The sequence below is a fragment of the Phaethon aethereus genome, assembly GCF_964289735.1.
Source record: "Phaethon aethereus genome assembly, chromosome: 1".
NCBI classification, from domain to species: domain Eukaryota; kingdom Metazoa; phylum Chordata; class Aves; order Phaethontiformes; family Phaethontidae; genus Phaethon; species Phaethon aethereus.
In genome coordinates this window covers 78,879,370-78,895,587 of record NC_138575.1, presented here as the reverse complement: position 1 = coordinate 78,895,587, position 16,218 = coordinate 78,879,370, and the positions used below count along the sequence as shown (strand labels likewise).

Below are 16,218 nucleotides of genomic sequence, written 5' to 3'. Positions count from 1 at the left end.
CAGAGAACATTTCCTTATGTCTTCTTATAACCTCACTTCCCTTACATAGTATTTTCATTTCCTCCCCTCTTTACCTTGTACTTCCTCATACGGTAAGGAGTAGCCCATAATCAATCACCATCTAAACACTAACTGGTGCACCAGCAGAACAAAGACAACAGAAAACTGAACTCCTGATACAGTTTCTCTCCTTCCAGCCAATGATGTTTAAAAGCTTGTAGTATTTGTAAGAGCTCCACTCTGTCAAATTTGGTTGACAGAAGCCCATTGACATTAGCTCTTCTGTGAATCTAACTAAAAATCAGTCAATTGAACAAGTTTCTCCTGTTCTTTTTCAACAAAGTATTCATACTAGAATCTAAAGTGTACAAAATTCAATTCATACTGCTCTATGCGTGGGTTAATACTACTTTGTTGACACTGCTGTATCTATATCTATCAGGAACTCTTTAGAAAAGGGGAATTTTCCTTGATGTAAACAGACATAAGAATTTTGACTTAAAAATATAGCCGAGTTTCACAAAACCATGTTCACAATGTGATAATTTTGACATTTGACCAAATAAATTCTACAATGTATGCAATGCACTTGCAGAAAGCAAAGCTAACAGCAAGGAATGAGTTTAATTCAGATAATCCTAAAGTATGATCTTTTATACATTAGCAATTCTCCTAATTTGCTGCTGCTTGCCAGTAGGATCTTTAGATGAAACGATACAACTTCTTGTCCTTACACACTGTCAAGACCACATTAATTTCAATATGAAACAGTACTGCACTTGCTGGAGTAATCACTCTCTGCAGTATTATAACAACATGATAACGGCCAGAAGAAAGATTTATGATCTGACTTGGAAGACCAAGTCCAACCTCAATCTTCCCCATTATCACAGACATGAGAGCTAAACCAGAGGCCGTAAGTACATTTCATGAAAAAACCTCACTGACTACAGAAGGCCATGGCTTGAAATGCTACCAGGACCAAGTTTATGACCTAGTTCTCAGAGCAGCATCCTCTTCTTACCCACAGGGACAGTCAGGTACCTCCGTAAAATATCTCTCCTAGCAGCAAAATCCTCTCAGCCCCTTTCAGGATCTATATCCCGTCACTCTTAGTCTCTCCTGCTCCTTCCAGCTTCAACAATCTTACGGCAGTTCCATGCATGCTGGTGACACGGTACAGCAGAAGGTCAGTGTTACAACCATGCAGGAATTGTGCAGCGCTCTCAAACCAGCTCTGAGACCCAGGTTGTTCTCCTCTTCCCCCAGCCTTCTATCTAAACCCTGGAGAGAAAAAATTAATAAGTAACTGTGCTCCAGTACCATGAGCTCTCATACCAGCCCCTGAAAAAGCTGGCCGCAGCACAGGGAACAGAGCCACGCAAACACAGAACACGGGAAGCCCCGGCCCCGAAAGACAGCTTCTGTATGTGAATTATTCTCTCTCGCAGCAGGTCAGTGTTGTGTAACAACCCTGCTGCAACAACATAGAACAAAACAGGCAGTGACTGTGCAGCCCCATTAATGAATTAGCCTTGCTAATAAACCACGCAAGGAAGGAAGTCCTAGGGGTTCTTCGCACAGCATGCAAAGTTGAAATCCCCAGTGAAATTATTATCCCCTGGTAAGGGTCCAAACAAGAAAAGGGGCTGAGATGAGGTCAGTATCAAGGTCAATGTTTGGGATATCAGTGAAGAAAAGGCTGCAGCAAATCAAGATAAGGGAAAAAAATATATTTATTTTAGCCTTTCTAATCGAGGAGTTATAACACACTTCTTGTGTGTCAAATAATTTTGCTTCATGTATTCAGATCAGTACCCCAAACATTTAGGGCAACTTTTATTAAAATTAGTTGAAAGCCTAATTCACTTAAATGGGAACATCATCAAGACTTTAATTTGCTTGGAAACTGTTACATCTTTATTATTGACAATTTAAGCTCATGGAACCCATTCGCAGTCTCACTGTAGTTGCACTGATTGTTTTTACTTTCTTACAGCTGCTCACTCCAGAGGCACCAAATAGCAACCCAGCAGCTTTTTATAAATGTTTTCTAATTATTATTGTTAACCATAAACGTGTTTCCCATTTCAGTGTATAAATAGCAAACTGATTATTTACAGCACTTGCTCCTGCTGAGCACTAGTTTATCTGTCAGAGGTGAGACAAATCACTGGGCTATAATTTGTAATAATAAAATCTACACATCATTTTTCTTTTTCTAGGAAAAGAGATACAGTTTCTGCACTTCTACCATTTTCTCCAGGATTCCTGTTTCCCTTGAAAGAAAGGTTCCATTCCTGGTACAATGAAATTGGTCCTCAAGATAAATGGTATTTTAAAATAGAATAGGATATTCAATGAAAGTCACATGCAAAGGATTGTTCTGTTTCTGCAACACTGGGGAAAGCTGGGATGCATATTTTCATAGCATTTCACAATGTGGGACACAGTGTTCAGTTTACTGGACCTAAGGTGACGGAAAATAATAGGGACATTACTTCAGCTAGTGTAAATCAGACTGGCTCAGAGGTCAATGAAATTACACCTCTGTCCTCTCTTTGTGGATCCTGTCAAGCAATCTGCATTTTTCTTGCCTTGTTCAGGACGGTGTGATGAGCAGCTGTGCTTTACGATGGACAATGCAAACTGACATTGGAGATCAGACACTACCCGTGGCCAATTTGAAATGAGAGATCTCTTACTCTTTCTGCCTAAGAGATGAGCATAACAGAGCACTTCAGTGCACAGTATAGTTTTCTGTAACTGATTCACAGATCTGAATTGTATTGCAGCAACATGTCAGATTCAAGAGGGATCTATTCTGGTAAACACAGTAGCCAGGGAGAATGAGTACTCCTCAGTATAGGATATATGATTAGTTACTGCAACACATTATAAACCAAATGACTCATTTCTAGACAGTGGACAGTTACCATGAAAAGCCTTTACACATTGTTCTGAAGTGTCATTAAGTATTCTTGGCTGATAGTCTTTCTCTCTCTCTGCTTTTCCTCTCCTTTTCATTTTTTCCCTGCCAAGACATGCTGAGATTTGGTTCAGAATGCATTCTTCCTCCCTGGTCATGCATGCACCGCATGCACAATCGGAAAGATTATGACCAAAAGGAAACACCCTGAAATGTTTGTGATAACAATTCAACAAGCAAAGGCTGTGCAGCTGTGGCAATTTTGTGCATTTTCTCTGCCCCCTCTCCCCATCCATGGCAGTAGATAGAAACCCAAAACATTTCCTCTCTTCCCACAAAAGATATTTAATTTTAGATTTTAAAACCAATTGGAGAAAACAGAACAGTGCCAATAGCTAGTCAAGGTCAACTCTGTGCTCTGTGCTGGAGCTCAGCTGTAGCCTTCCTTGATTACAGAGGCAAATGGGTGCAGCAACAGGGGTTTACTGAAGCTTGCTGAAAATACAGCAGAGGACAATGATGCCGCTTGGCCCACAGAGTCAATTACTAATTCCTTTAAAGTGTTGCAAACTTAGGAAGCTTCATTCATGCATTCTAACCATATTTATCTGATCAACATAAGCAGAGGGTCCCCCAAATTTTTCCTTGTCTTTTTAATCACAAAATCTTTACTGATGGCTTTTAGAATAAAAATCCAATTTTTCACCCCGACACTCAGTGCAAACTAGCGAGGATATGTTCTGAATAGCTAATTCCTGCTGCTTTACATTTTATGTGTGATGGTAGCATTGCTGAAAGAACAGAAAAATACTTGTGCTATACCAACACAATACAGGAACGTTCTTTGAAATGTCTGGATTTATAAAAGCAATAGCTACTGGTGAGTAACATAAAGTCATTTTCATAGTACTGCAGTACTCTCCTCTGACAGTCTCTGATCACTACAAGCTGGGACATTATACCCGAGGAAGTATCACTGCACACTTGTCCTGTCCTAACGCTGCTCCCTGCTAACATCTGCTATTGCCCTCTATTGGAGACCTGACACGAGGCTCGATAAAGCTTTAAAATAGCTCATTAGGGTTGTTACTCTCCTCACTCTATCTGCACATAAGCAGCTTGAATTAGCAAGTTAGAGAAGGACATAATAAACACTAAATATGCAAACTATCCCACCACTCTGTGCTACACATTCTTAACGACCTGCAAATCCAAGCATGGATTCCCATTACATTACACCTGAAAAATTAAGTGTGGACAAAACCTCCTCAGGAGGACTGTTCTGTCTGATACACCCATGAAAATGAACAATCATTTCAGTTGTGTTATTTTATATTTTCAAGAAAATCACACAGCTTTTAACATGACTTCAAGCCTTTAAAGGTGTGATCTGGCAACCAGGCAATCCAGGCTGGGGATTAGAAATGCTATGGAAAGACTGTCATTCGGTAAACTGGGCAAGTATGCTCTGTACATGTAGGCATAAGGAACTAAACAGGGAGAATGCAAATCTTTTTTAGTTCTCCACACTTTATTCTGAAGACACCTTATAAGCCACCTTTGGATGATTTAACTGCCTTTATTAAGCTCATTTATTACTGTTTGGATTGGCGTAGTTCCAGTGGAAACTTCAGGACAACTTGGTACTAAAGTGAAGTTCTAGCTGCAAAGACGAAATTATTGAGTCCTCACAGGAGCTCACAATGAGGAAGGTTTGCCACTTCGTGTCTGTGCCTAACATAAAGTACACACTTAAATCCCAGAAAAGTTTTTATTTAATTTAAATAAAGCCAGATAGACACCTAAGATTAAGTCAGATTGGTGTGTGTTTGTTTTTTCCTCCCCACAAAGAGCTTAGGATGACACTGAGGGGTTAAAGAGGTCAAAAGCAGCCATTTTAAATTCAGATTTTGGATCCTGAGCGGATAGGGGCAACATAAGAAAGAAAAGTTTTGAACTAACCTTATAATAAGCCCTTCATCTCACTCATAAATTAAACTCAATTTGTATAGATTTCATTTCAAAGAATTACACTCCCAGCTCTCACAGATCTTCCATGATTTTTAAATGCCCAGTTGCCTTAGATAATTTTGAAAACAAAACATGTTTTCCCCTCCCGGCCTGCTGGACAAAAGTGAGATATTTTGAACCAACAGTTAGTCACTTTTTGCTCTACTCGTTTTTAATTATAGCTCTGGAAAGCAAATGTATTAACCAATATAAACTGAGAAAAAAGTTAAATGAGAAAGTGTTATCAGAGACAGCATTACCTGCTGCAGTTAGGTAGGCACATTCAAAAGGGTATGGCTTTACCGTCTTCCACAACCAAAAGTCATTGGGATACCATTATCAAATATCTTATCAAAGTTTGGCCACCTGTAAGGGCTTTGGATAAATCCCATTCATCAACATTTTACTGACTGAATAAAAATCATCACCCCAGAAGTACCAAATCCGATGAAAACTCAGGCCTATGGGCCTTACTGTTTCTTTCCTTAACCTAAAGAGACTCCACAGAAAAAATCCTTTAATGACAGCAGCTTTCTCTCAGCAGCATCCCTGACAGCACAATTTTTACTAACTCTAATGAAATACAACACACATACATTCCCATAAGCCTATACAAAATAAAATCAGGGCCTCCCTGTAGCGCTCTCCAGAAAAATGGAAGAGCCTCATCCAGGAGAAGACTTTAAACCTGCTGCTTTGCTAGACAGGTGGGAGGTCACAGCCATTTTGCCATTAGAGTCTACAGAAATCATAAAAGGAGGGGAAATTAGCAAAAGCAATTAATTCAAGGTGAAAGTTGATACTTTTTTGTTGTTGTTCAGATTTTAGAGGCTCTCCACACGTATCATTCCCTCTCCTCCAATAACTTTACCTTTCTTCACAAACACAGGTTAAATTAAGTCCCTTATTTCTCATTTAGAGGTTGTAGGGGGTTTGTTTGTGATTTTATACATGGTGATGCAGCACTGTCTCTTCTGCAAGAAGGAATCTGGACAAAGGTGGGCAAACAGAAGGAACAAACATCCCTGTGTACGTCCATTTTGGACACCCGAGAGCTGTGAGCTGCACCCACACACAGAGGGTGTCCGACCGTCAGCGCCTCCATCACCAGTGCTGGAACCCTCTGGGTTAAAAATTATAGTAAAGCCTTGCTCAGTGTTTCTCCACCCACAGATTTTCCACAGAAAAGCTCTTTATAAGTAGCCACCCTTTTCATACTTCGGAAAGCTCAGGCATGCAGCAAGGTCGTGGTTTGCTGATGGTAACACAGCTGGAAAGCGGTAGAGCCAGGAAGGGTGGCCACCGCACCCTCGCCACGTGCAGCCCAGTGAAAGACACTGTTTACTGTTCAGGCACAGACAGAGAAATAAAATATGACCAGCAGATGGTAAGAGTGGCACACAACACGCTGTCTGATCGCATAAGCCTGTGAGAAGTTTGACAGAGCTGCTTGAGCAGCCAGGCTGGGCTGGAGGCAAGTGACAAGAGTGTGCCCTGATGGCTACAAACAGTCCCAGTTTTACTGAAGTGGCCACCATAACACACTGTCCTTCTTAACGACCTGGTGGAGCCCACCTAAAAGATGCTCTCTGAGTTATGGAAGTGAGTTAGCCATGTTTCAAGTGTTAGGGTGAACTCTAAAGAAGTATCACAATAGTTAATGCCATAGTAGCTCTTACACAAGAGATATTGATTGTTCTAATTTCAGGCCTTCCAGAGAGGATTAATGCTTAACATTTAACCAGGGGAAAATTGTATTTTATATCTCATTTACAGCTGAATCATTAGAACCAGAAAAGTTGACTAGGAGTGGGAGGAGATTCGACAAATGTCCATGTATCAGACAGCCTAAACTGTCTTTGCTGAATGTGAACAATATTCTTCAGCTGTTTTTGAGAAGGATGCCATAGAAAGATGACAGAAATGACCGTGGGTAGGAGGCTAAAAGGTTTTGTGGGGTTTTTTTTGTTGTTTTTTTACCAAAATTGAATCTTGCAAGTACTGCTGCCATCCCATTCCTTGTGTAAAGTAAGTAATTTTTTATACCACATACAGTGCTGTAATCTATGTAAACAGCTGTCAGGGCGTTTCTGGAAGAGAGTGATTTCATTCATTTCATAAAACTCTGATCAGAACAGTATGTGAGCAACAAAACAACAATATATAAAGGCTCAAGCATCCATTTTAGCTTTATGCAGTCCTTTCAGAGTCTGAAGCTTTGTTTTGGCTTTGCTATCCACCATCTAAATATCTCTGAAACACTTTCATATTGCCAGCATCCACCAGCAACAGATTAGCTTGGGGTTCTGTGATATATGGGCAAATTTCTGTCCACTGGGAGAAAAGTTGTGCAGCTGTGCTGGCACTACCACAAAGATACTGTAAACACGAAAACCAGGCAGGTCACAGGGACTGAGACACCTGTCCTGAATTCATAAAATCTATTGTCTTGCCTCATAGTTTCATGGCTTCCAAAGAGAATGAGAAACTAAATATATAATAAACAAAATATTTGCAGACATTCTGTTCGGTCAATCTGTACATTACAGAAGGCTGCAAGGTATAGAAATCTCACGTTTTAGACATCTCATAGCTTACTATTGCAGGCTGACTCCAAATTGCTGGGTAGGTAGAGGTGGCCGTGGTGGAGGAACCTTAACCACAGGTGGCAGTTTTCCCTTCTGTTTTCCCCGAAGATTTTCATCATGTCTGCAAAAAGCAAGAAATCATCAATTTTCTGTGCACCACAGCTGTCAAACTATACGTATGAACAACTACCATAGAATCAGAGAATAGTTTGGGTTGGAAGGGATGTTTAAAAGCCACCTAGCCCAACCCCCCTGCAGTGAGCAGGGACATCTGCAACTAGACTAGGTTGCCCAGTGCCCCATCCAACCTGACCTTGAAAGTTGCCAGGGATAGGGCATCTACCACCTTTCTGGGCAACCTGGGCCAGTGTTTCACTACCCTCATTGCCAAAAATTTCTTCCTTAGATCTAATTGGAATCTGCTCTCTTTTAGTTTAAAACCATTACCCCTTGTCCTATCGCTACAGGCCCTGCTAAAGAGTCTGTCCCCATCTTTCTTGTAGGCCCCCTCTAAGTACTGGAAGGCTACAAGAAGGTCTCCCCGGAGCCTTCCCTTCTCCAAGCTGAACAACCCAACTCTCTCAGCCTGTCCTCACAAGGAGAAGTGTTCCAACCCTCTGATCATTTTTGTGGCCTCCTCTGGACCTGCTCCAACAGGTCCATGTCTTTCCTGTGCTGAGGGATCCAGAGCTGGATGCAGGACTCCAGGTGGGGTCTCACCAGAGTGGAGCAGAGGGGCAGAATCCCCTCCCTCGACCTGCTGGCCACGCTGCTTTGGATGCAGCCCAGGACACAGTTGGCCTTCTGGGCTGCGAGCGCACATTGCCAGCTCATGTCCAGCTTCTCATCCACCAATACCCCAAATCCTTCTCAGCAGGGCTGCTCTCAATCCCTTCATCCCCCAGCCTGTACTGATATTGGGGGTTGCCTCAACCCAGGTGCAGGACCCTTGGCCTAGTATTGCTCAAGATGCTGATGTCCTGACAATAATGTGTATGCTGCAGGTCTTACAGAACTTGCATTTAATTTAAGCATTAGGGCAATTGTTAAGTAGTATTTGTGGTAGAATACTTAAGCAAGACATAGAAGAGCTCTTTGTATTTGTGGTAGAATACTTAAGCAAGACATAGAAGAGCTCTTTTGCTTCAGCCAATGGAGTATAACAATAAGTGTGTCCAAAAAACAGGCACATCTGATAATTTAACAGCAAAATTCAAACCTGTTTGCTGCTGAAAATACAATTCCCCTTTCTTTGGCAACCATGCCATCCAATTTATAACCTTAGAGCTATGAGGTATTTTCTGTTATTCCATATTTACACAAAAGGTGTGTAAAACCCACCAGGCATCAATAACAGTCATAATCAAAGCTTCCAGTTACTTTCATTCAGCAGTGACATAAAATCACTTCCTGTCAGTACATCAAAGCATTTCCATGCAAAGCCCTGTGTTGAAAAGACTGTTACTGATACTAATACTGGCACTTGACAATTCCAGCCCTATGCGTTTTTCTTTTCCTCTCCCGCCCCCTCACCAATACTCCTCCCCAACACACATCTGCACACAATATAAGAGTAATGTATCTGTTAACAATAGACATATCCATAAATTTTAAAATCAATCAACACTTTGCTGACTGGGAATGCTCTTAGTAAAAGGAAGTCCCTTAATCTGTGACAATATGCAAGCAATGAGGTCAGGATTACATTTTTGCCTGTGAACATTAAGTGCTACTCATACGCAGTAATGACACATGGATTGGTTTTGCTAACACTCACACAGAATCTGCAATTATACTAAGAAAATGCTCCACAATTGAGATGGAGATGTTGCAAAGCTGTAGAAAACCAGACAGCATTCTCTTCTCTAAACACCTGATGCACTTCAGCATGTCCTTCATAGCATGCAGCTTTCAGGATTAAATCCAACCAAGCACAAATAGGTAAATTAAATTTCTAATCATTGAAGAAATAGGGTTAGATTGTGCTTGGAATACAGTGAACAGGATGCAGCTCTACCCAAGAAAAGGTGAAATAATGTATTTTAAACTTGCCACGTACCGGATGACTTCTTGAGGGATGTTTAGCTGGTCATATTTGAGATGCTCTCTCAGGTCACTTAAATAGTTCAAGTAGGTGATTTTTTTCCCAAACTTATGGCTAAAAAAAAAACCAAAACAACAACAAACCAAACCTCACAAAGAAGTATAAAAATCAGCATGGGAGGAACATTTACGAAGGGTTTAGTTTCTATTACAAAAATGTAAGTGCTGATGCAACTCAAAATTAGACTGTAATTGAAGCAGCAGGAGACATAAGATGTATTTCGTTTCATATGATCAAACATATACAGTGCATGCCTGGGAGTCTGATTTGAATAAAAATAACTGACTTCCACCTGAATGTTTTGTGATTTGCATAGATATGAAAAACACTGCTTTAAAAGCCAGTGAAAAACAGCTTTCAAGCAGCATTAGAAAGCTCACTAAAAGATCTGTTAACTTTGGAGAAAATGTTACACAGCCAACAGAACAACATGTTTGTGTTATTTAGATATCCCTCCCTGCCAAAAGACAAAATAATGGGGCTGTAGACACAAACTATAAAGTAGTAAGCGACAGGCAAGATTTTCAAAGCTTGGATAGTGTATATCCTTGAAGTGTTGGGCCAGCAGCTTTATTTATGTTGAAAAAAGGCCACATAGCTTCTCGGAAATATCCCGAATAACAAGTTTTTTCTGAGTTGTACAAAACAGACTTCCAAATTTGAAGCACCAAGTACCACTAGTTAGGTCTTGAATTTCAGCCAGAATACACTACTTACAGGCTGAGGTGTTCAAACAAGGTTCAGCAACACATTTGTATGCATGCTGTGAAATAATTTCATATTTTTCCACAACACAAAATATCTGTTCTGTAATGAAGTGTCAAGCAAAATAATAGGTGGTTGTGATAAAAACTGTACTTCACTGCAACTTACTTTGGTAGTAAAAATGGAGAAAAATTCTCTTGCATTAATGTATTTATCCCCAGATTGTCAAATACACATACACACACTCCCTCTAGTGGAAGATAGTATAAATAGAAGTCATTCCAGCATTTTAGAAGCTTTTAATTTAAATGAGCTAAATTTTGATAACAGGCAAGCGATTTTGGGACACTGAAGGATATCAGTCTGCACGTGTACAACTTCAAAGCTCTTCAGTGTGTCTTTTAAGCAAAGCAGCCTGCAATTTCAACATTTTACGTAAGTCACGGGCTAGTACAGAACTCTCTAACTCACCTGTGAGTCACCTCTGATACAGGACGTGTTACAGAACACGTAATTCGTAACCAAGTTGTGGGCAATTAGGAATTACTGCTGTTCATTAAAAATGCCACATCACCACCTAAATGTATATTATTTTGATAACAGGTGGGTGGTTTCTATTAGCTCACACATAGAAATGTGCTCTTCGTACATTTTTTTTGCAGTTTGGAGAAAATACATGACACAACACATTATCTTCTTGTTCACCTCTTTTGGGACTGGAAAGGAGATCAATCAACTTCTGGAGCTTGAAAAATTTAAAGTATTTACTTTTTCTTAAATACTTTCAAATACAAGTATGCTAAAAGACTTACTACTTTTGTTCTTCACTCTAATAATTCTGTCATTTATCCACTTCTTAGCAACAACATTTTTCATGTAAAAGTACTTAGGCCATGTACTAACAGGTACCAAATGTACCAACAGATCTCTGAAAAATAAATATATGTTTCCTGGTAATGAAATTTATTTTACATCTGTGATTTTTATTGGAAACGCTAAAAATGAGCCTGGGCTATAATTCAGCAAAGCTGGGAAACAAAGTCCGAAGGATTCTTCTCCTTTCTTTTGTGAACTTTGGTTTAATATTGACACTTAAAGAAAAGCATGATCTGCTACGATAAGATTATTCTAAACTGGAATGGTGAGCAAATTAAAAATTGTAGTATTCTAGAAAATTAACAATGTTAGTAAGTTTTAGTATGCAATGAGAGTACAATTTAGGCAAATTGTATATGGGCATTTTCACACTTCAGTTTTAAAATTGTATCCTTACCTTTTCCTTCACTTGACAAACCCAAACTTGAGTCAACCTAAGGCACAAATGCATGTGAGCATTCAGTAATTAAATCATTTTAAGCAGTAAAGAGGTTTTTTTCCCAGCTTCCACTAATTCCTGCCTTCTGGCTTATGGACCTTTCCAGAGTTTACTCATACTTTCAATTATTTTGTCAGTGCCAGTGTACAAATATCTTTGTTTCTGTTGGTCGTGTATTTTAACAACAGAGCGCAGAGTGTTGCTAAATCACTCTATTCAAGTGCGTGTACTCACAAGACTAAAATCAAGTACCCGGGTACACGCTGATGAAAGTCAAGCACAAACAAGAACGGCCAATCCTGATGAAAGCAGGGTGTTCAGAAGGTCAAGATGATGATGCATTTAAGATGACAGGCTCTGGTTTGAATTTTCTAGGCCAGATATGAATGCTTAAGCTTATCAGGATCACTCATTTTCACATCCAAAGTAAACGAGGATTTAATTGCCAGTGTATCATACTGTTCCAAGAAAAAAAGTATTCATCTTCTTTACACAGACATAGTAAGATCCAGGGAAAATGAGTATTTGGAACAGGTACCTGTAAATTTTTCTTTCATAAGAATTAGCAGCCAGTCATTATGCTAAGTCAAACAGCATGGCTGTTGTCCAGCTGTGGTTCCACTGACTAAAATTAACACACACAGACTGAAAACCTTTGGTGTCCCAAAACCACTTGCCTGGAGCTATTCCCAACAAATTCTCATCTGCTTCTGAGAAAGAAGTTGGTTTCACCTAAGTGTTGTAATTTTTCTGTTTTTCTGGTTTTATTGTTGGTTGGTTTTTTTTGGTTTTTTTTTTCCTAGAAAGCTCTCCATATCCATCCTACAGCAAATCGGGAACAAAAAAACCCCATCCCCATTCCTGAGGTACAATCAGCGCTGGACCTCCTGCTGCTGCCACACTTTTCTCAAGTCTATGTCTTGGATCTCTGGCACTTATTTGACTGCTAGCTAAAAATAAAGATCAATAGTTGGTCTTCTCATTTCAAGAACAGCATATTCTGGAATGTGTTTTAGCTGTAATTACTTTTCTATTTTCACATGCTTCTTACATGTTCTGATCTGTCTAGAAGTTAAACTTCCCCTTTCTAATTAATTAGCTTTCTACCAGTCAGTAATTAAATCAATTGCAAGTTACTGTACTAAACATTTTTAGTTGGTTCATTATGGCTTCTCAGGATAAGCTGTTTTCGTCCTTCAGCCCTGAGGACATTCATAATATAATCTGCAAAATGTTAGAATTACTTTTGAAGTGACAAAGGTTCAGGAGCAGAAAATAAGAAAGCCCAACCATCCTAGCACTTAGCGATATCTGCCCATTGTTGCTGGTTCCTTGTAGGTAACATCAGTTTTACCATGCAAAGAAAAAGAATGCACCAGTAAAATACATCTACCTTCACAATTATAGCCTCCATCTCAAAATTCTTATGGGCACTTGAAGGCTTATCCATTAACCTTAAACACACAAGTAGCAACATTCCTATTCATCTCAGCACTTGAGATCAGACTAAAGGTTAACCATTTATTATCTGCTTTACCATCTCACCTAGTAACTCCAGTTACGAACCCAGTTCTATTGTGCTAAAGTGCTGTCAAACAGGACAACAAAGTCATTCATAGCCCACAGAATAACTATGTTTTAAAGTGATATTTATTTTAACATACCAGTAAAACTGTTATGAATTGAGACTCCCTTCTCTTCGAAAGGAAAGAACTATTATTCATACTCAAGCTTACACTCACCTTACTCATTAGGTCAAGACAGTTTAAATGGGTATTGTGCTGTTACCTGACATATTTTACCTCAAGCCTTCATAAAAGCAACTTATTAGAGAACAAACGATCCTTAAACTGAACAGTAAAAACAGTGTTGAATAAATTGCCAAATACCTTATAAGAGGTTTAAAGATATTCCACAGAATTTTTATGAAGTTGGTTGGATGTACAACGTAGAGTGCTTTAAGGTTTTTCTTATACCTAGGAAAAGAAAATGAAATTGTTAGCAGACTTTTGAATACCACAGACAGTAGAACTGAACAGATACAACTGAATGGGAGGTATTATTACAGAAATATTACATAGCATTCTTTTCAAATGCATTAAAAAGACCTAATTCAGAAGAAACTGAATGTAAAATGAAAAAAACCCAACTTTAAAAAATGGTCAGTTTTGATAACACAATTACGTTCCTAACCAATGTCTGCTGTCTCATAGACTTAATATCAGGGAGACAGAGGAGAAATTAGGCAACTTGAAAAAAAAAATTGAGAAGAGAATGAAGAGTCTCTAAAGAAATCTGTGATATAAAAAATTATTTTCCTTGATCTCCCTTTATTTTCTGCTTACATGAGTTTCACGTTGGAGAAAATGTTTTTTATCACTACTTTTGTCTTGTTTTGCTAGTAATTACTAAAAGTGAAGTCAACTGCACGCTGTTTTACATTGGATGGTCCCCTTTGTATGAAACAAAAACCCTTTCCCGTTATAGCATTGCTTGATTCTACAGCGTCATATTTTGATACACAAAAAGTAGATTCTAGGAGGCTGCAACTGAAATGGAAACTAGGCTGCATGAAAAGACTGCTCTTATTCAACATTACTGCAAAATGAAACTGAGAAATGCATAATGAAATATCCTGCTTTTATATATATATTGTTGCTTATTACTTTGCCAAGTTTGCTTCCCAGTAGGAAGCGCCCCTCCCAAGTGTTCACCATTCATTGTTAGAAAAACAATGATCATGGAAAAAGGTCATAGACTCCTAAGAAAAATCCTCTTGCAATAGGTTATGGTAAGAGGGGGAAAAAGGAACCAACTCAGCAATTACAACAGTTTCTCCTTTTGGGTTTTAACTTGGCCCATACATTTTTGAACGAAAAAGGCACTGTTTTCACAAAGCCACTATCATACACAAGCAAACAACTGTCCCTGTGCAATTGGCACCACTGTGGATGAGAACCCAAAATCAACAATAAAAACTAACAAGCAAAACACCTGAGTTGCTTTACTGAAGTTTCCATTTTAAGTTTGTTTTGTACCTTGAAGCAATGGGCGTAAGCCGTTGCTTCTGTGGAAGTTTGTGTGCTTCATAGTTTCCTAGATTACAATTAACTGCCCACAAGATGCTACTGAGCCTACGCTGTAAACCTTCAAAGCAAAGTCTATTCTTTTGAAACTATTCCTGTTGAACGTTTGCTTTCATGATGCTAGCTAATTACTATCGTCTCTTGTACTCTCCTTTTTTCGCTCTTTCCTTTGACCCCTAAAATACAAACATGGAAGAAGTCTGAAAGGTGCTTTTTTTTCCCCCCCTCTGGCTAGTACAGCAGAACATACATGCTGGGCTATGAATATTGCTTTGAGCTTCTCAATGACAGTATGCTAAGAAGTTCCGGCTGTGAATAAAATGATGAGTGTATGGTTGCCTGGTTTTGCAGGGGCTTCTCTGGGATTCTCTGTTCCTCTTTAGCTCTCCTGCTTTCTGGGTCAGAATGGAGCAACAGAAAAAACAGATTTCTGGCATAAATGGGAGTGACTTTGTGCACTTGAGACACACGCACGTCAGAAGGCAACAAAACTGAAGAAGATATTGCCCTCATACTGCCTCTCCTCATTCAGCAATGGTAAATTTGGCTTGGGATTCTCCTAGAAGCAAAACAGTACAGTAAGGTAGGCTTCCAACTCCACACAGTGCTTGTTTTCAGGAATTGTCAGTGTACAGCAAAAACACAGTATTGTAGTACAAATCTCTCTCACCAAAGACAAAATATAAGAGATCCTTTACCTTTCTTCTCCCTTACCCAATCCCAGAAATAAACAAGTCTATTGTACCAACCATATTCAGAAACCTACTAGCAAAACCAAAAAGCTTTCTCAGTCTGTTGCTGAGTGGAGAGCAGTATCTCCTGAAAGCAGTTAGAGGCTTCAGGTGGCAGCTTCCCACTGCAGGTCTGAGGGCTGCTATGCACAACCTCATCCTGCTTAGTGGGTTTTAGAGTTTCAGGAGGTTATTGGATGAGATTCAAGAGTCTGAGCTCTGGCACTAGACCACCAAGAAGTGTTGTGCACATCTCAACTTCAATTTTCAAAACAGGGTGTGCAGTCCTGTGAAATGCTCAGGCATTTATATCCCAGTCTAGTCTATAAAACACCCAATAATCTTTTTCACGGCATTTCACAGATTTGCTTCTTGTTCCAGCTCCGAAATTGAAAAGATTGGACATGTATGTAAAATGCACATGCATATACATTTTCACTATCACAAAAGAACTGTTTGTGTATATTTTTGCTTTCAGTCATGTTGCACTCTTGAGGCCACCTTACAAACAAGTAGATCAAGTAACAACTCGCAAACAAGACTAACCAACTTCAACAGGAACTTTCAGGTCCACTGGTAAGTATGCATTTTCAGAGAATAAACATCACAACTTTAGTTTAACACTGTTAAAATGCTATTTATCTTGGAGCTTTGGTCTCAACTGCACACTAACCAACTAAAACATGAAAGCCATGAGCCGTAGCCATTGTTACTCCAAAGGTCAGGCATATACGAGCACAGCAGTCCCCT

At 39.4% G+C, this 16,218-nt stretch overlaps 1 protein-coding gene across 1 annotated transcript in view; it reads right to left on the bottom strand.

Annotated features, from left to right (window-relative positions):
• Positions 1-16,218, bottom strand: part of LOC309408651 (rho GTPase-activating protein 8-like) — a gene marked incomplete at both ends in the record, with an annotated part of 58,051 nt that overhangs the window by 24,705 nt on the left and 17,128 nt on the right. Inside the window, 3 exons of the mRNA XM_082004546.1 lie at positions 7,538-7,648; positions 9,587-9,685; positions 13,541-13,627. Coding sequence (XP_081860672.1) covers positions 7,538-7,648; positions 9,587-9,685; positions 13,541-13,627 — 297 coding nt within the window. The remainder of the gene's footprint in view (positions 1-7,537; positions 7,649-9,586; positions 9,686-13,540; positions 13,628-16,218) is intronic.